The sequence below is a fragment of the Pteropus medius genome, unplaced genomic scaffold, assembly GCF_902729225.1.
Source record: "Pteropus medius unplaced genomic scaffold, Ma_sr-lr_union100, whole genome shotgun sequence".
Classification (NCBI taxonomy): domain Eukaryota; kingdom Metazoa; phylum Chordata; class Mammalia; order Chiroptera; family Pteropodidae; genus Pteropus; species Pteropus medius.
The window spans coordinates 6,272,407-6,293,508 of record NW_024351647.1 but is presented as its reverse complement, the minus strand read 5'-3'; the positions used below and the strand labels follow the sequence as shown (position 1 = coordinate 6,293,508).

General features: G+C 39.2%; 1 protein-coding gene across 1 annotated transcript in view; it reads right to left on the bottom strand.

Moving 5' to 3' along the window:
• The window catches only part of RYR3 (ryanodine receptor 3), a 466,421-nt gene that overhangs the window by 236,893 nt on the left and 208,426 nt on the right, over positions 1 to 21,102 (bottom strand). The window contains 5 exon segments of the mRNA XM_039843988.1: positions 225 to 346; positions 4,405 to 4,578; positions 14,283 to 14,439; positions 16,392 to 16,466; positions 20,652 to 20,745. Of these exon segments, the coding sequence (XP_039699922.1) occupies positions 225 to 346; positions 4,405 to 4,578; positions 14,283 to 14,439; positions 16,392 to 16,466; positions 20,652 to 20,745 (622 nt within the window).

The window sequence follows — 21,102 nt, the reverse complement described above, 5'->3', positions numbered from 1 at the left end:
TCTTCATGACACCAACCTGAATAACCAATGAGGCTTGGGCATTTGTGGGCAGACAGGGAGGGTGGTAGGAGGTCATCTATGTGGGAAATAGGATTCAGTCCCAACTCTCTCTGGTAAAACTCTTTGCTGGTGTTTAATTATTTTCTTAAATGGGAGTGGGTAGGTGGAATTGGAAGGCCACAGGGTAGAAACTAACAGTAGAGAAAGGGAAGGAATTCATGTACCTTATAAACTGGCTGAATAAGGCTGTTGTGTTCCGGATGATCCGAGCAGCCTGGGACTCCTCATGCTGGCATCTCTGCAGTGTTAACCCATCATCCATGTGGCCTTCCTGATGGAGTATGACCTACAGAGCAAAGCACACCAGATCCAGGTTACGCTTTACTCCACAGCCAGGCAGTCGACATTTCTTGCAGGGTTTCCCTCAACTCTTGTACTCCTCCCCAACAAAGTTCTCCTGGGTCCACTTTGAAAATGGGACATTAACAAAGTTATTTTGCCCACATGCCCTATTACTGACATATGAATCATTCTTGAGACACGATGCTTTGATGAAAATAAAATTTTATGTGCCACTGTGGTATGAGTTACAATAAATTTCTTGGGCCTAGATGGCCGTTTTAAAAGATGAAAACATACTGTATAATAGATTTTTCTCTTAAAGTGAACACAAAACCTTACTCGAGGCGATGGAAAAAAACCATTTTGTTAGAGCCTTTGCCTTCAGAGATAAATTGAGGAAGAGGAAAGAGACGTTAAAGCAAAACCCTCCATCCACTGGGAGCAGGCATGGGTTTCTCTCCCGCAGGTCAGCTACACTGGGTTAGCTCACTGTCAAACTGGGTAAGCGGCTCAGGATGGTAGTTTGCTTCTCAGTGAGGCTAGAAAGTTTGAAAGCATAGGCTCTAGTATCAGCAACTTGAGTTCTAGTCCTGCTGTGCACTTCCCAGCTGTGTGACCTTGGGCAAGTTACTTAACCTCGCTTTGCTTTGACGGCACCATCTGCAAATGAATTTATCCTTACAGGGTGTTTGGAAGATTAGATGATTTACATGTCAATCATTTAGCATGTTTCCTAGAATATAAGAGGTGCTCAATGAATATTTCTTATAAATGGCAGTATATTACTGATCTCAGATCAATTATCTAGAAGCTAAGCATACTTACTGATCACCAATGACACGATACAATTTTGGGGTGGGGCTGGCATGGAAGTCAGTAGTTTTTGGTATGGAAGTCAGTAGTTTTTCCCCTTAAAAAGGTCACATATGTGCAGATATTAACTGGGAAGGTTTGACTCTAGTTCAAGTCAGGGGCAAATTTTGATTCAAGTTCCCGACAGTTTCCTCTTGGTGTGAGTAAATGAAGGGAGATCATTTGTAGGTCCTTGGTGACTGGGTGTGGGGATGATGGTCAGTCTGTCGATATGTCAAATAAATACAACATATAGCTTTAGAAAATATCTTTAGAATACAGATTTTTGGTTTTTCTCATTTTAACACAAAGAAACAACTTATTTTCCTTTTCATGTGAAAATCTTTTCCTTTTTTTCTTCTGCTGAAAGTATGTCCTTCATAAGCCATTCATAATTCATTCATACAGGGAGTAAAATACTGGCTTGAAAAGTTTATGTTCCTTTTTGTAAAACGACTTTACATCTCACTTATACACTACAGCTTAAGTCTTAGCGAAGGATGTCCTTACCACTGGACTCACCATTTCAAAGCATCACTTTGCCAGAACTTTTCAGCAACTAGTTAATAATGCTGCATTCAGATTTGGCAATACATTGCCCCTAGGTTTACTTTGGCTTCAGTCCCAGCTTTCTGGTCCCTAAAGACCAAAAGCCTTAGGTTTTGCTTATTCGGATAGCACATTCAAACTGGCCAGCCAAATAAGAAAGTAATGAGAAATGGGGAAAATGCAGCTGTTAGAAAATGCAGTTGTTCAAACAGAGATTCATGGACATGGACAATAAACTAGTGGTTACCAGAGAGTAGGGGGAGAAGGGAAGGAGGAGGTAGACGGGGTAAAATTGGTCAAATATGTGGTGACAGAAAGAAATCTAACTATGAGAGATGAACACACAGTGTAAATACGTATGTAAATATACATATATATATATATATATATATATATATATATATATATATATATATATATACCTACCTTACTGTTAAAATGTACATCTGTAACTTATTGGATTTCGTTAACTGTTACCATAATAAAAAATAAATAAAAATAAAATAAAAGAAAACGAAAAGAAAAAAGAAAATGCAGTTGTTATGTGCCCTACTGATTGCTGCAGCCCAGTTCTTAAGGTCCTTTTTCTTTTGGAGAAATCCCATAGCCCAATAGCAGAGAGAAGCCTGAGACACGAATGGAAAAGAGGATACTTCCCTCAAGATGAGTTATTATTCATCAGGGTTTTCACTGTATCTGTTCTCCATTGGTTTTTCCAGGTTCCTCTTTGTTTCATAAAATGCTTAACATAGATTTGGACATCCTCTGTATTTTCAGAGGGGAACTTAACCTGCTCCTCACAAAATGGAGAAAGGCAACCTTGTCAAGGGCTGAACATCACAACACCATTTAGAGTTTTGAAAAGTACCCACCCCCCCACCCAAATTCAAATGCACATTCCAGCAATTAAGTGGATCTAGGGACTATAGGCACAATAAATCGACATCAGGAACTGGGATCTCTCTCAGTTGACAGGGTCTTTTGAGTATGTCCCCTCCCACCCAGAGTTATAGCCAAGACCTACAAATTCCACTATCTTTAAATGTTATCAATACCTAAGTAGGTGTGAAAAGTTGTGGAGGCTCCAGATAATATTATCATACTCTGTAGAAGATTACTTTTCTTCCCATAGGCTGGTAGGGTAGATGATAGGTTTTTGGCATTTGTTTTTAATCTGCCCTTGTTTCCAGGGAGTAGTCCTTACTTCTGGAGTAGAGCCCTTTTGGGATTTAATTGAAAGCCTACTGTATTTTCAAGAGTCATTCCTACTTGAGGGACCTTGAACCCCAACCTCTGTCTCCCTAGTACTGTCAGACTGTCCACATCTGGGCTTTGCTCTTCTTCCTCATAGCTGTCACTTAGTTTGTTATCTTAGCTTTGCACCCCATGCACTGTCAGGTTAAGATTCCAGGGCACACTGCATACAGAATTTCAGGTTCATGTTTCTACAGTTCCCTTCACTCTGGAATCTCCGCCCCTTAAGTCACAGAAAACTTGACTGACTTTGTCTCTAATCTGTCTCTCCAGCCCAGTGAAGCTAACACAAAACCCCATTCCTTGGTATTGCAACTCAGCAAATACCAAGGGGAAATGGTTACAAAGGTGGAACTCATTTAGTGCAATTACATTCTATTTGGGATCTTTAACACTCATGTCCTGGGTGCACTGAAGGTTGTTGAAATCTTCACAGGTTTTTTTTTTTTTTTTTTTTTTGTATTGTATCTAGTCTTTATAATTGTTTGCAGAGGAAGTGTTGGGCTCCTACAAGCCAGTCCGTGTGGCCTCTTATTTATTCTATTTTCGATCTCTTCTAATTTTATTTTCTCCTTTATGGATATTTTACTGCTTTGTTTTACTTTACACAGAAGTAAAATATTGCCCTATGGTTTGCTCTCAACCTCCTTTCTTACAACTAATCACCAGCATTCCTGGGAACTTTGCATCATCTCCACATTAGGCTGACAATCTACAGTGGACAATGCCTCCTTGAACTTTATTTTGGGCCTCCTTCACTACCTAAACCTGTGTTCTATAAGAGTTTTCCCAGGGGGAAAAAAAAAGCATCATGCTTCGGGCATCTGTTTTCTTGGTTCTTATCAAAAGAAACACTCTTATTGACTTTCTGGTAAAAAGATGCTGTGTGTATCCAAACCAGTTTCCCATTGTAGCAGGCTGTGACGAACAACTCAAATCTGGATATAATCTCTGTGGAGACAGTATCATTCCACAATATCTCATCTTTCTGCATGTTGGTTCCTGTGGGCTTGTTATCATGCAATCCGCTTTTTCTCTGTAGAGATTCTATTTAGTCTCTGTATTATGAAATGGCATAGTAACTCAATTATCCACTTAAATGGAGGGAGCAATGATGTGGTTAATCCCCAAAGAGCGTACCATCAAGTCATTTAGTGCAGGTTTTAGAGTACATTGAACAAATTCTACCCCCTCCTCACAGATTTGCATTCTATTTAACTTATTTTTTTTTGCACTGAATATGAAGTCAAAGTAACCAAATTAAGCTGTACTATCCGCCACAGAATAACTCCTAGGAAGAGTAACTAAACATATATCACATCTACCTGATTCTCACAGTAGCTTCTATTGCCAAGTTGCTTCCAACTCAGTGTAAAACAATTCTGGAAAGCCTTTCCAACCCCTCACCTTTCTTTTCAGAGGTCCAAGGCGGGGTGTCTTGGCATCCTGTGCTTTGTAGGTCACCCACAGACCACTGGCTACATGCTGGACAAAGCAGACAGAATCTCCATACTTTATTTCTGGAACTCCCATGCCTTCTATATCTCGCTTGTGACTGGAATCCAATTTCTCCTTGATTTCCTATTTCACAGAAAATGAAACAAATGTAGGCATGTCTGATTAAACAGAAATGTAATATATTAAAAAAAATCACCTATATTGCATTTGTAAGCTAGGAAACCAATTACCAAAATAATTATGTGTCTGTCTAAGCCAGGATTTCAGAAAAGCTTGATTCCATTATCTGCTGTTAATTGTGAAATCAATGGATTTCAAGTTTTGGCTGCTTTAGTGATATATAAATCTATGCAAAAAGGAGTAAGCTGTCTCTTTCTGTTTTTATAGAATTCTCCATTATATTTTCTACTTTCTTCATCCTGATTTAGATACTTTAACAATTAACCCTTTACTGGCCAATTAACTTATTTTTAGCAAATTGTATCTTCTATAATTGTAATGGTTATCTTATATAAATGCTCTGACTCAGGAACTTTAAATATATCTTTGAGATATCTTTTATAGAAATCAGCAGAGACAGCGACTCTGAGCAGGTAGGGGCACTATGCCTTAAGTCTAACACAGTAATTGGCATATAAGTCTCTTATGGCTGCCTCAGTTGTGTGTTGCAGTTAATGGGTTTCATTTTTTAATTGTGACTGTGTCACTAAACTTATTCTCCAGTATGGAAAGAGGAATTGCTGTGCATCAGGTGTCCCCTTGAAGGTCAGAGTGAGTCAGGAAGTAGACCCGTGGTGCACGGCAACTCTGTCTTCTTGCCATCAATCAGGACCTCTGAATGGCTCTATTCAATTTCCATTTTTTCTCTGTATCTTGTGTGAAATTGCTCATTTGTAAAAGCCATTAGCTAGGCAGCATTTTGAATATTTTTGCAGAATAGCTGTTCCCTCTACTCATGACAATTTCACTCTCGTGCTTAATGATAGAACAAGAGTAGCACATGTACTGAGTTACTACTATAGACAAGGTAGTGTTCTAAGTTCTTTACATGTATTAACTGTTCATAGCAGTCTCTGTTGTGGCTGCAAATATTATCCCAGTTTTACTGAGGAGAAAATAAAGGTATAGAGCAATACGCAATTTGCCCAAGGTCACTCAATAAGTAGTAAAAAGGCCAAGATTTAAACCAGGAATCCAGTTCCCCACTGCTCTAAACTCCTACTCCCCCTTCAATACTCTGATCAGATGACACCTTCTCTGTGAAGGCAGAGTTAATCTCTCCTGCTGTATTTCCCCAGCATAGTCTCATTCCTCTATTGAGCAATTAGTAACTTAAATTGTAAATGTGCTTTTTTAACATGATGCTTTCCTTTAGCCAGGGTATAAAAGAATCAAGGCATGGGCCAGATTTAAATGAATTTTAGATTCCTAATACAGAGAATCCAGCACCTATCAATTACTTAATAAACATATACTGAAGGAATACACACACGCACACACACACACACAAATATATATATAACAGAGTAATTTTTTCTTTCAAATGTTTTTATTTCAGCTCATTTTTCTTTCAAATCTTCATAAAAGCAAAGTCAGTTATTTTTCACACATTTACGGAATCATTTTGAGCAATGTTAACACTTTACAATAAATTATTTTAAATGTATGTTGAAACATTGACTGGATTGTTAAATATGACTTATTTCTCAAAATGAACATTTCCAAAGAAACTTATTTCTGGTTTTATAAGAAAAGCCAAAGGACAAGGCAGTGTTCTAAGTTCTTTACATTTATTCTACAAAATAATGTATACTTGATTTTTGTTTTAGAAATATCCATAATTCTGTAGACATTCAGACCAGTAACAGACTTAAACACATCAAAGTTTTCATCTCCAGTCTGTTCTCTAGCCATAGGCAATGCAGCAAAATAAATATACACGATAACAATTAAATATAAATAATTATGTTGATTTTGAAGAGCTCAGTTAAAATACTGCATGTTCCCAAATTATCATTATGATGGTCATTTATTTTTTCCCTTTTAATTTATTTAAATATGACTGTGCCAAAAGAAATTAAATTCTGGGAACTGTTTTTCTAGAGTCTCTAAGATAAATGGATCATTATTGTTTATAGAATGAAGTGTCTCTCTGTCTTTGCTTTTACAGAACAGCATCAACTCCCAAAGTCCTATGGCAGCCATTGTAGTGGCTGCTTCTAATTTAAAAGAACAGGAGCAACAACAAAATCTAAAACATATAAATTGAAGCCAACTCAACCCAAACCTAAACAAAAATAATGTATCATTAAGGAAATGTGAGCCGTCTGTGATAGAGAAGCCTGATTTGACTGACAGCAGGCTGGTGATCTCTTTCTGACTTCAGCATGAGCTAATGCTGCCCTATTTGTTTTCACTTGATTATGGCCCCAGACGTACCCACTCTACTGCTGGCAATGAAACCTTCCTAAAGGATAGGGCTAATCCAATCACCCTCCTTCAATAACTGCCCAGTTCCTACAGAATACAATTGCCATTTCTCAAGTTCTTATATGCTATATGCTCTAACCAAATTGGACTATGTTTGTTTGATATATCAAGTGTTCACTTCCTCTGGGTCTTTACTGACATGACACTTTCTGCTGGGAATTTTCCTGCCTCATCTTTGCATCTCTACATCTTATTCATCGAGCCTTCCCAGATTTACCTTTGCATTTTCTCTGGCCTTATGGCACTTTCCTTCACCTCAAGGCTCTTTACCATCTGTGATGGGAATCCTTTGTTGGTACACTTCCTACTCCCTGCCAGGCTGAAAAGGCAAGACTGGGATTTCGTCTTTGTATTCCAAACAATGCTCTGCTAAAAATAGGTTGCAAATAATCTGTTTTCATTTTATTGGTGTGTGGGCATCAATTCATCTATCTATTTATCTGCAAGACCTTCCCTATGTTAGACTATAGATTGATTCCAAGAAGGAACAGGTTACTTGTCCTAATGTGTTGAAGGGTAATAGTAATCATCCTCGTCTTCACTGAGAGTTTACGAAGGAAATGCTCGTGACCACATCATAATTATCACGTAAATATTTGGTTTAGATAATTAAGATGCTGCTCTCCAGATTGATTTAATGTTTCTAGAAGGATAAGGAAGGGAACTGGAACAAGTGTTTGTCTAGTGCCTATTCTGAATCAAGTATTTTGCTAAGTACTTTACAATGACAATATTATTATGCGATTTTTACTAAGCACCTACAAAATGATATGTATTATACATGACACTTTCAGAACATTTTCTCCAAACCTTTCAACAGTCCTTTTTTTTTTTTGTCTCCTATTTTATAGATGACAAAACTGAGGATTGCGGAGTTTGAGCAATTTGCTCAAAGCCCTGTAGCTAATAAGTAATGGAACAAAATCCAAAATCAAGTGTGAATCTAAAGCCTGTTGGTCAGTTGAACATAATTTTTAGACTGGTTACCATTAGCACAGTTAAATATTACTCATGTTAGTGTTTTAGTTGTTTGAAGGCATGATAAAAAGTTATTGAAAATATATGCTATTATTTCCTGAAAAAATGGCTCTGGGTTTGTACAAACTTTAGGAGTTGTACTTACAAACCAACAGGTGATATGGTTCCTATGTAAGGTGCAATTGGATTTTGGAAGAGAGAACAACTCACTCTGCCTGGGTAGTTAGGGATAATTTTATTCAAAACTGACACTTGATGTGAGCTTGGCGAGGAGAGGAGAGAAGGGGAATATGGAAGGGGCTGGCATTCTGGTAAGATGGACATAGTGTAGCAAGGACAGCAGTGGAAGTCCTGAAAGGAATTTGAATAAGCACTCTGTACTCCATTCTATAGGTTCATGTTTCTCAAACCCACAATGTTAACAAGCTTTCTGTCGGGAAAGAAGACTTTGGAAAAGTACTGTATCTTCTTTTAGGACTCAAAGGGAACATTAGGATAATATAACATGGACTCTTACAAGTCCTACAGTAAAAAGCAAACAAAAACACAAAGAACCAAAATAACTAGTTGAACTCTGTTTTATGTAACATTTTCCTTAAAAATTTTTTTATAGAATTATTTTTTGAAACACTTCTTGGAAAAAAGGTAGTATAGGTAATGGAATCCACTAAGAATTTTAAGTAAGGGGATAACACAAGAGTTGCATCTTAAAATAATTGTTCCAGCAGCAATGTGAATGATGGATTGAAAAGAAATAAAGCTAGAGATGGATGAGTGGTCAACTATGACATTAGTATCTAGCTTAATATGTGGGACAGAGTAGGTCCTAATTCACTGTGTATTAATTTGAGTTAAATGTTATTTGACATAATAAAACCATCTGTGTCCACAGAGGACAAGAAAATTTCTTTCCAATAGACTTTAAGCACCCAAAAGTATTTCAGAAGAAAAGTAGATATGGGAAGATGGGGTCCATTCATAGATGCTGGAGAAAGCCATCAAGAAAGCTCTAGTTAGCCCACTCCTTGTCTAGGTATCTCTGGAGAAACTTGAGAAATCACCTTTGGGTTCACTTCTCCACCAATATAGCCCCCTTCTGAATTTCTGACCTTGAATATTATCTCTTAAAATGGCCTTTAAAAATTGCACACTGCAAGAGATTGCTATAGACTGGTTAGTTGCAAGTCTGCTGAGTGGCTGACGAGAAATGGCCTCTGCCATTTAAAGTGTGTGAAGGGAGTGGATTTGTCTGTCTTGTTAGGGAAGGTGCAATTCCTGAGCAGAAGTTACTATGCTGGGTCTTTCCTTCATCTTCTTCATTTGGTCCTCACACCATCACCTTCACAGATAAGGAAATGGACTCCCAGGTCATGTTCTTGGTCTTACTGAATCCTCACAATAATCCTTCAAGACATGCTTCTTCACCTCCATTTTTTTTTTTTTTTTTTTACAAGAAGGGACATTAAGGCTGAACAGCAAATGGCAGACAGTTCAAATCCAGGTTTCTTCTATTTCAAAGTCCGTGATTCCTTGACTGCTTATTTGGTCCACGTTGAATAATAAAGACTTGGGAAATCTTCAATTTGAATGTTTAAAATTCTTTGTAGATTTATTAAAATAAAACTTTAGGAAGTAGTGCTGTCTCTAGATGATTGAATCTTAAAGTACATGTTTTCTCTTTGCCCCCTCCCTCCTTTGCTCCATATCCTCTCTTTCTGCAACTGATGACTTGGTGAGGAATTAGAGCATGCTGGGAAATTGGCACAAACGGCACCGTGTCAGCATCAGTCTTTTCATAGAGGGATGCACCATGTGCCCAGCTGCTACCTCGTTTCGGGTCACTGAGGTTAAAGGGTACACAAGGATACAGTCTGCAGGGATGCTTTGCACACACATCAGAGAGAGAAGTGGGCAGTTTTCAAAAGGCAGGTAGGGAAGTCATGTTTGACCAAGAATACAGTACTTAGCACATAGTAGATATTTGATAAATGATGACTAAATGAAATTTAATGTTTTTATGTACCGAAGAAAAATTTCCTCTAATGAGGAACAGTGATAGCTCTATGCCCTTATGCAATAAAATAGGCAAAATCTGAGATTCTGTCTCAATCATTCAAAACTTATGGTATATTCATTAAATATAACTATAAAATAAATGGCTACATGTTACAAGGCTTGCTTTAACATTAATTCATCCTTCTCTGAAATGAATTCAGTGTTGTAAACGTATTGAGATCTGACATCTAAATAGACAGTATTGCTATGCCAGAGCAAATATTAAATCACATTATCTGACAATCCTTGGGGAATGGCCTTACAATGTTAAGACCATGGAGAGATGATGTGAAATCAAATTCACAGAAATTTGACTTAGCTGTTCAAAATAATAAATCTCTCTCCTTGAATGTTTACAGGGACAGTGTTATGATGCAAAATGAATATACAATGATGACAGAATACTTTTATGAAGATGACAGGGGTATAAATGAAATGGATTTCACTCTGTACTTCAATGTATTACCATACTTATGTATCCCTTCACCAAGCACTTTTCAAATGTACTACAAGCTACATGCTGTGCTAGGTGTTGGGGTGCAAAATAAGGAGAGAGGTATGTGAGGTCCTTGTTATCCAGGGGCTCTTGGTTGAGCTACTGATGGCTGTAATGGAATCATGAACATGACCCTACTGGAGGACAGTGGAAGAGCTTTCTTCCTATAATGGACATCTGACACTTGTCTGGAAGGATGAAAAGGAGCTCACTGATGGATATATGTGGAGGGGTAAAAGGTATTCTAGGTATAAGCTTAGTGGTGAGGAAAAAAATAATAATGTTTAAAGGCTGATAAATTTTTAGTATGCTAAAGCTCAAGGCAATGGTAAGTGAGTGGCAACAGATGTGATTAAAGGGCAGGCAGGGGTGAGATCTTAATCATTTATGACAGACTTCAAATGAACTGTGTTCAAGGTCTCACAGAGAGTAGGTAAGAGTCAAGGCCAGATCTAAGAGACATGGAAGCCACCCTCTATCTTAAACCACACGCCTTCCAGATTACAGGCATAAAGAGTGATGGTACAGTTTGGAGGCAACGAGACAGCCCAGACCTCTAGTCTGATTTGAATCATCCGCTGATGGACAGGGGAAAAAAACTTTGACCAAGATCACATTCTGCTCATTATTCTATATGTCTCCCATAGTTTGCTCAAAGGCCTCTGTTTGGTTCCATCTGAGCCAGGCCAGGCCAATGACTACAGCAGGTGCTTGACCACCTTCCATTAAGTATCCACTAAGGCTCAGTTACAACCCGACCCTATCCGTGTGTAGAAGATTCACAGGGGAACCTGCCATCTTCCTCATAAGAGGAGTTTGCTAAGAATGTTAACATGCACTTGCAGCAGATCTATGAACCCCAATTTAGTAGTCATAGCTGTCAAAGGGTAATGCAATCTGACAGGAAACATGGAGTGGGAAGCCCATTGTTGCCAAATAACTCACAGTCCAGCTAATCCAGTGTCCTCTCTGAACACATGAGCCTAAACAGTGCTTGTCCGGGAGACTCTTGTTTTCTAGATCTCCAACATACAGAGAAGATCAGATGAATACCCCCACCCACCCCCATTCATGAAGGCACAAAAAAACACACTATGTCTACCTCCCAGCTTGCCCACAGAGTCTCCCAACCCTTGCACCACCACCTAACTCCCAAAACATCTCAGGCCATTGTCTGCCATCTGCTCTATCACTCAACATCTGGAACAGGCAGGAGTTGCCAAGACAGCTCGATGCCCTCACACTGTTGCAAAACAGAGCCACGATTTCTTTCTGCAAGGGAACGTCACTATTCCCTAGTGAGGTGGAGCATGCTGGAGAGTCCATTTAAGGAGGAGAGCCCACACCAAGGGAGGTAAGAATATATTTACCAGGAGGAATCTGGGCACTCAGAGAAATCAAGTCATCTCCAGCATTCTTCCCCAAGGGCTGTGTGCATTGTGCATAGCAAAACCGTGTGTTCTCCACATGTTCTTTTTGTGTGTGTAGCTTCCCAGTTAAGATGCCAAATGCCCTGCTCACACAATGTCCCAGGGAAGCCCTGATCTCTGATGGGAATACAGCCACATCCTGGCCTGCCACAGTGCCTAGGCCATTTTAGTTTCAGTTCCTTTCAAATTGAAATGAAAGTAGGTAGGCTGAATAGTGCTGCAGTGGGAGTTGCTTAAAACCTCTAACATAGTGACTTCAATGAAATGTAGCATTGCCAAGTGCATAGGACAATGTGACTCATGGGTGAATTTTACATCCAGCTCTGCTATGCTGGCAGCCCCCATGGTACTCTGGTGACTTTGAGCCATCAGCAGCTTGCCTCCATGTGCGTGGAAATGGAGGGACTTGGGATGATAAGCAATGAGCCTTTTGAAGGTAAAATGTGCTCACGGGCCAGAAGTGCTGCCAAGTAAGAGGCTGATGAGGACTTTCTATGGTGCTCTGAGCTTTTCTGGCTTTCCCAAGAGACTAGGGTATAGTGTTGAGCCAAGAAAGGAATGGAATGGAAGAGTCCCCTTGGAACGGGATTCTGTCAGCTTCCTGGAAGGCTGATTCATCTGTCATAAAAGAAGCCCCTTAAGACCTCAGTGTCACAGTTCTGTTCCAGGGCAATACACCTAGAGTGGGCTGAGGAAACCAGGATAGAGCACTCAGATAAGAAAAAGACCAAGCTGTCATTCTTAGAAAGGAATGTACTTGGTTATCAGCCATGATGAGTCATTTCTTGATTTCCACTTCCTCCCAACCCTCCCACACCCCTGCTCTCTACCCATTGCACCTCGTGTCCAAGTTGTCTCTTAGAGAAGAATGTGATCTTGCTTGTCTCTGTTCTAAGAAGTTTTTCCTTGCTTTGTTTCAACTGATTCTTTTAGCAGGTTGTACAGCCCTAAACCACTTCCTGGAGGCCAATATAAATTTAAATTTAAAATCCATCTCATGCTGGGAATGTTAAGAAATAAAAGTAAGAGTAGCATGAAGATGTATTCAGAAAATCAAACCAGAATGAAGTCAAGGAACCAACATGGCATTGCAAGAGAAGAGAAAAATAAAGGTCATATCTGAGGAGAATTTAGGTAGGAAGCTCACATTTTTAACGTTACAATATGGTGTGGAAAAAGTCTAACTTTGATATAGGGTAATTTGGGGGAGAAAAACCTATATGCCAAAGAGATTTGCTGCCTAAAAAGGATATAGGATTATAAAAGGAGGGGATAAAGGTGTCTGAGTTCCCTGCTCAAAGCAGGGCAGTGCTGAAAGATTGTCCTTCTCTGATTCACCGAGAAGCGGAGATGCTCCGTAGAAAATGCAGCTGTCAGCTTCACACCAAGTCCTACACAAACAGAATCATCAATAACCCTTTACTGAAGTCGTGTTGAGAACACAAATCAAGATCTATTTCTGGAAAAGAGCAAAGAGGAATGAAACTAGAAATGAAACGTCCAAAGGAGATGTAGAACTGTCCTCTCAGGGGTGCAGATGCCCTGATAACCGTGACACGTCTGCGCAGAGCCTTTCTTATACTTGAATGATCTTTCCAGAACAATCGTAAAGTGACAGAGCACCCAACTGTCTGTCAGAAGTTAGCTCGGCATGCAATTCTGACCATCCAACTAGACTCAGCTATGTTTTATGAGGAGTCAAAACCTGACTGAATGTTAAAGATAGAGCTTTAAAAAAATAGTTGTCTATGTTATACATATATAATGGCAAAACTACATGTCTGGGGTTAACCTTACTGACACTTGATCCAATCTTAGTGAAGGTTGGGGATGGATAAGCAAGAGCTAAGGGATCTGGAGAGAAGAGATGATCTAGGAAAAGGATGAGATGTGAAGGACTTCGTATAATACAAGTAACTGCAAGATGTCATGTCCAGAATTATGCCTTCTCTGCATCTATCTGAAAGAAATCACTTCCTTGATTCAAACAAATGTAGCACTGATACCCATGCCTCCATGCTATCATCGCTTTATAGGAGTAAAGCATATGACCTAAAAGTATTAAAAACAACTTAGCCAGCATTAAACAACGACAATATTTTCCATTAGCTTCTGAGCAACAATTGTCCATTCCTGTGATCCTTTTGTTTTCTAGAGCTTTCCACTCTCCTTTAAAGTCTCTCTTAAGATGGCAACCTTCATCTTAGATACACATTCCTCTAAGAACCCAATTCAAAAGACATAAGAAGAAAGTGATTATTGTGGGTCTAATTTCCAATTCCATTTTGTTCCAGCCTACTTTTCATTATAGTTCTACCTGAAGGTTTCAGAGCTTTCACTTTTAGAACAAGGTCAAAGTCTACTTCCTTATACCTTACCTTTGATGCCCTGAAAGAGAAGGCTGTGGACTTGGTGTCTGACTTTCCCCGGTCTTGCAGTATAAGGCCTTGGTCCTCTGTCAGGGCCAGGTAGTGGCCTGTGGTGAGGTGCCGCAGTCGGAAAGCCTGGCCCCATCTGATGTTACTGCCACTCCAGCTACACAGATGAAACAGAAATTCCATTTACACAAAAATAAGTCCCTTTAAAATTTTTATCCTGTGCTTTCTTGTGCATGCTAGTCAGTTTATAACCCTTCTGTTGTTCATCCCCTAAGGAACAAAGCACCAGTATCCTGGTTTGCTGTAGGATTTCCTATCCGCTTATAACTCAGCAGGATACTCTCTTGTGACTTCCCTTAAGAACCAATAAGGGACATGATTTTGGGGGCAGGGCAATGGTTTAATATAACTGGGAGTCCCAAGCTCTCAAATTTTCCTTCACTCTACTGAAGTGTCTGCATGTAAACATCAACAATAAGAACAACGAAAACCTCCAAAAACAATGAGAAGCTGATCTTTTAAGGGAAATTTGTTCCCGGGAAAGCAAAACCCTTCCAAATGTGCCATCTGAACTTAAGTATTTTACTACCACAAAGAATCCTATCTTCAAAAGAGATAGTAAAAATATTCATGCAGCTTACACTTGCTACAGAGAGGCAGACAAAAAACAATCCTAAATGAATAAATAAATATTAGGGTATGTTACAAGGCAATAATACATTCTATCCAAAAAAATAAATAAATAAAGCAGGATAAGATGACTGTGATAAGGGAGATCTCATGTTGAAAGCCAATCTTTTTATGGTCTTACATCAAAAGGCTGTCATTCAACAAAAGTTATGTTAAGTGTTAGGGAGAAATTATCCACTGACTAACCTGTAACACATTTATCTTTTAAATTAAAATGTTTAAAGAGATACATGTGCCAAATTTTAAAATAACTCTCCTCTTCATCCAACTCTTTGGAGCACCAATGAAACTATATTACATCGTTAAAAGGCTTAAATTCTTCATATTTAGTTTAAGATGCTGAGGAAATAAACATCTGTAACTAGAACATACATGTACTTATTTTGACTTTTTTATGGTTTCTATTAAGAACCATAGGCCGATATCCTAAGAACAAGAGTATGACTTTTTAAAAAGCTGTGATAAGAATAAAAATGCTCCAAGTCATTTAAGTGGATGCTCCTTAAAACCAGAATTCTTTGAACCGGCAGTCTCCAGTTTTTCAGTAAATATTTAAAAGTATATATGTGTGTAAGAGAAGTTGTAATATTTTCTTCTGATCTCTAAACGGATAATTTTGAGAATCCCGTTGGTGCATACACCCCTCGTGAAAGACTTTTACTTTGAACATGTGCTCAGGGAAAGACTGAGCAAAGAGCAAGAAAGAAAGGTGGAGAAGGAAAACCAAGATGGCAACACTTGACCCTCCTCCCTTATCCCAAGCAGTTTAGCTTTATCTTAACTTGCAATTCTTTTCAGCAAAATAGAGGTCCACAGCTTAACTGGATCGCTTTCAGTAGTCTGATGTTCAGAGACCACATGATTTTATTCAAGCTTATGGCTCCAAAGTCTCAGCCTCCTGCTCCTTCTATCCAGGTAAAAAACTTTCTGACAAGTTCTGGTAAATACTGTTTCTTCATAGCTATGTTTCCAATAATATTTAGTCTTCCCTACCTCATGCCATCACAACCACCACTCTGTCCTTTAAAGCTGTCTTCTGGAGTCAACAAAGCTATTGACGTTGGAAGACTTACCTGGGTTCTAGAGAGTCTAAGAAAAAAATGGGGGAAGAATGATGATGGCTTTTGGTAGCCATGTCTGAGCTTGCCTTTTGCAACCCAGATACTGCAAGGGCAGCAGGAGCCAGGGGCTGCGTTGAGGGTGGCAGAGTTGTCTGGCTTCAGAATCAAAACAGTGGTCTTAGAAATTGTGTGTGTGTTTCTTTAAACACGAAAGCATGGACATTTCAGAATTTACCTGTGGGCAAGGAACTTTTGAGAGTTTGCCAGGTGATATGGAACAAATGAAATATTTAAGAGAATAAACTGCACCGGAAAAGAAAATAATCTTGAAAAGAGCACTACCCGGACCCTCCATTACCTTATCCGAAGGGGTTCCACTCTCCAGAGAGATCTGGCTCGTGTCCCAGCTCCTCCCGCTTCATAGAATATCCTCCTGTGAGCAGAGGGAGAGATTAGCTCCTGTGTGTGACAATGATCAGCACCAGGCAGAGAATAGTTCCCCTGCAGAGGCTGCTCAGACTCCACTGTTTTTTCTAAGCCCTCGTGGAGTCAGCAAAATGAAAAGCAAGAGTCAAAGGGAGCCACACTTCCCCTATGTCTCTCTCTGGTAAGGGAAAAAAGTGCTAAAGGTGAGGCAACTGCTTGCCATATACATATCGTGGATGCTCATGGACCATCAGATATATACCGAAAAAGATCTCCATTTCCACATCAGGAGTCAAAACTGTCCAGTCACAAATGATCAGAACAGACATTGACTGCTCGCTCCAATTCTTTCAGATTACGTGTCTCACGCCTCAATGTTTTACATCTTTTAAAATGTATTTGTATTTTTAAAACATGTCTGTAGTACAGTGTGATTTCATTTCCACGGCTCTAGGAAGCTTGGAACAAAGTTTTATGCTCAGTGGCTGTAGTGTTCGTGATTTTATTACTGTACTGTTGATTCTGTTCCTGTAATATGGATAATCTTTTAATATGTTTTTACATGAAATGTTTATTTTGGAATAATTTGCGATTTACAAAAAAGTTGCAAAGATAGTACAGAAAGCTCCCATAAAGCCTCACTCAGTGTCCCCTAAGGTTATCATCTTACATTAGCATGGCAGAGTTGTCAAAACTAAGAAACCAGCATTGATACATCATTAGTAGCTAAACTCAGGACTTTATTTGGATTTCGCCAGTTTTTCCATTAACTCTTTTACTGTTCCAGGATCCAATCCAGAATATCACAATGAGTTAGCTGTCATATCTCCTGTTTTCTCTGGTCTGTTACAATTTCTTAGCCTCCCCTTGTTTTGAAGAGTATTGGTCAGGTATTCTGTACAATGTCCCTCGATTTGAGTTTGCTCGATGTTTATCTGATGATTAGCAAAGTTTGTTTTTTAATTCATATAATAAGAACCAATTTACCTATATCACAGATTACGAGGAATTAAATGAACTATTCTAGTTTAAGAGTATGTCTCATGAACAGTGAGTGGTCCTTTTTGAGAATCTTGTGACCTTAGATCAAGACTGATCATTTAACGACATTTAAATACACTAATTTAAGTCCTTTTCTACCACAGAGAATTTGTACGTATCAAATTTGAATCACCTGAGCCCCAAAAGAACCTTCATCTAGATTTTTGAGGCAATAGCTAAAGAGGAAAATTGTAATTTTTTTTCTCTGAGGTAGCATAATTAAGAGATAGTTGAAATATGAGCTTAGTAGTCAGGCAGAACAGAGTTTGAATCTGTTCGCTGTATGACTTTGGTCAAGTCCCTTCAAATCTGTGCCTCGGTTTCCTTATCTGTAAAGTGGGTCCAATGAAGGTACTTAAATCACAGACTGGTAGTGAGAACTTAATGCATTTTTTTTAGTAATCAACATGCACAAAGATGCTCTCTGATGTACAAAATACTATGTATTGTGGATTAATCCAAATTTTGTTTAAATATAGATGTTTGTAAACATGCATAGAAAACATTTAATGGCACAGAAATACAATGAAAAACCACATTGAAGTGGTTATCCCTGGGTGGTGGGATTATAAAAGACATTCTAAATCTTTTTCAAATATACACATTGTCAGGAAATATATAGTAAACATTAGGAAAGAAATTCTACATTACTTTCGAGCTCCAACATCCCAGCTCTCTCTGTGCCAACCAAGCCTAGAATAATAATGGTAATGCACTAACCTCCTAGCCATGTAGGAAAATGTGCTGAGACTTTCACTAATGCTTCTCCTTCCTCAGTGAGGGCTGGAGGGATCTCTGAGGTGGAGAGGCTTGCCCTAGGTTGCAGGATCAGAGAACTCTCTCCCTCTGATATCTAAAGAATTCTGGAAGGTTAGTCCTTCCTACCTAGGAAATGTGGGCAGCTTGCTCCATTTATTCTCCCAAGGTTACAGAGGTTCAAACAATCTGTTCCTGTTCTCTAAAACAATTATCCCAGGAGAAGAGTAGAGTGGGTGGTGAGATGAGGTGCTTTTGAAAGTCTAGCTGACAGCTTAGCCTTGACTTTAATAGGTTAAGTGACTTAACCCTGGGTGCTTGACAAGCCAGAGGCAGAGTCACAGAGCAGAGCTCAGAATACACCCTGGGACAGTTGGCCTATCTAGCCTCACTTGTTCTCAGGCTTTAGAGGGAAGAGAAATTATTTCCTACTGAAAGTCAGCCCCTTTACAGTGGAATCACTTGCACAGAGCCTTTTAGTGTGTTCTCCCAGATTTCAGTATTCCTGGCCATCTCAGCCAGTTCTGAGGATTTACCTGATGACACGATACAACAATGAGGCTTAACACTCACCTTACCTAGACATCAAATAACACCAAGGCATTCTGCTTTAAGAGACAAGTTGACACAAAGTTCACGTTCCAATATAATGAATAGCTGCTTACTCACTCTGTCTCAAACCTTTCATGCTTCCTTACAAAGCAAAGCATTAAGCATTCTTATTTTTACTTATGAGTTTCTTTTTTCCCCCTAAATACAAATTAGATCCCATGAAATCCTCAGGGAAGGGAAGACCATCTTCGCTCTTATGTCGGTGATGGCATGCACGCATGCCTGGTTCAGGGTGCCCATTTTGGGAATTCTTTTCCATTTGTTTCACTCTCCCCAGCATCTCCTTTCAAATACTTGTCCAGTTTTTTCTTTTAGTCAGGATCTTGCTAAACCACTCAACAGAAATGCCTACCAAGTGGCATGCCTCTCTGAGCAGTACAGTTTCTGCCCAGGCTGCTTCTAATATGGCTCTAAATTTAATGACAGGTGGGTGTGGATGGGGTGGGGTAAAAGCGCCATCCATGCACAAGGTTAGTATTTCACTTTTTCCAAATTCCTATCCTTAAAAGAAGAACAGGAATGGAAAGAAAGACCTAATGAGTTCTGATGTGTTCCTTCTTAGATGCAGACAACTCTGCAAAGCTCACTTACAAAAACTCATTCTTTATCCACCTGCAAACTCTCCTCTAACACAGTAGAATAAGACACTAAAAAGACAGTATGTGGGCTAGTGTGTAATTTCACTATTTAAAAAAAATAAGAAGTACAACTGAATAGGATCATATGACATTAGAGTAGGGAATCCTTAATTCTAAGGGAAATTAGGTTTTCCTAACTTCTCTACTCAGAAATAACTGTCAACCATTGGACCAGTGCCAGGAAGGCAGTGAGTGAATTAATCAGGCACTTGCCATAGGCCTGTGCTTTACGAGTCCTAGACACTGTTCTGAGTCACGTCTGGTCCCCAAGAAGGGATATTCAGAGGACGGAGCAAGCAGGAAGAGACTCAGAATAAAATAATTCTAGGAATGTGCATGGAACTATCCTGTAATCAGAAATCAGAATAGATGATAATCCATACCAACATCAGAGAATGCTGCACAGCAGGAAATAAGTGGCAGGTGAGCAAGTGAAGCTTCATCTGTATTTGCAGCCGCTTCCCAGGACTAGCATCATCACCTCAGCTTCACTTTAGATCAGGCCTTAGATTCTCATAAGAGCACCAGCCCCTCATGCCAAAAAGGTTGGGGACTGCTCAACTAGAGGACCAAAGAAAGCACCATTCTCAGCAGCACCCTTTAAATGTTGCCCTTGGCACCATCCTCTACTAAATCTAGCTCCTGTTGCATAGTGACATTTGGTTTCTCCAACTCTATTTGGTAATAAGCAAAAGGAGATCAGTAAACTCCACCTTAATTACCTAGCACATGAAAGGGTAATAATGAGATGATTTGCCTGGGAAGAGCCTGGTAGATAATTTGTGTAAGTACACAGACCCACTAAAATTGTTAGTTTGACTTCCGTCACCAAATGGGTACTTCAGTCTATAATTAATGCTCCTAGAAACACCTTAGAGACAGGAGCAACCAAAGAAAATGAAGGGATTGGGAAGCATTATAGAATTGCTCGCTGAAGCACCAAGCTTCTTCATGAATATAGTTATTCCTGTGAGCCAACTGTAGTGTCCTGCCATTCCTATTTATAAACTACAATCCATGACTAGAGTGGAGTTTGCCACTGACCACCACTTACAGTATTCATCTGTGGCTACATCCAAATGCAAACTCTTTAGTTTGCATCACTTATGAGTGGAGACAGGAAAAGGATGAAGCTATGGGCTTACCTGTGCTGGGAATCATTCTGGTCTGTAGATAGTATCGTCAGACACTCATCATGACCATGGAAAAGACGTACCACATGCCCACCAAGTAGGTATCCTATAAGAGAATTGTATTCTACCATTAACTGAAGACAAGTTTAATAAAGAGAATACTATTTTTTAAAAGGGAAATTCGTGCAGGTCTGAGTCAGTTATGAAAAACACCAAGAGAGAAGTATTTGGGAAATTAAAGATTCCATGAATTCAAGCCTCAGGCAGAAAAGACAAGAATGTCAAAACAATTCTAACACTGAAAGTTAAAAAGTTTCAGAAATGAGCAAGTCCGACATCAAAAAGCGAAACTAGTGTCAATTCATATCATTAAAAATCAAAAGGAAAATTAAGTTGCTACTGTTAAGAAGATAAAGATTTTCCAAATGCTTATGATGTAAATACATCCAACACCAAATTCCAG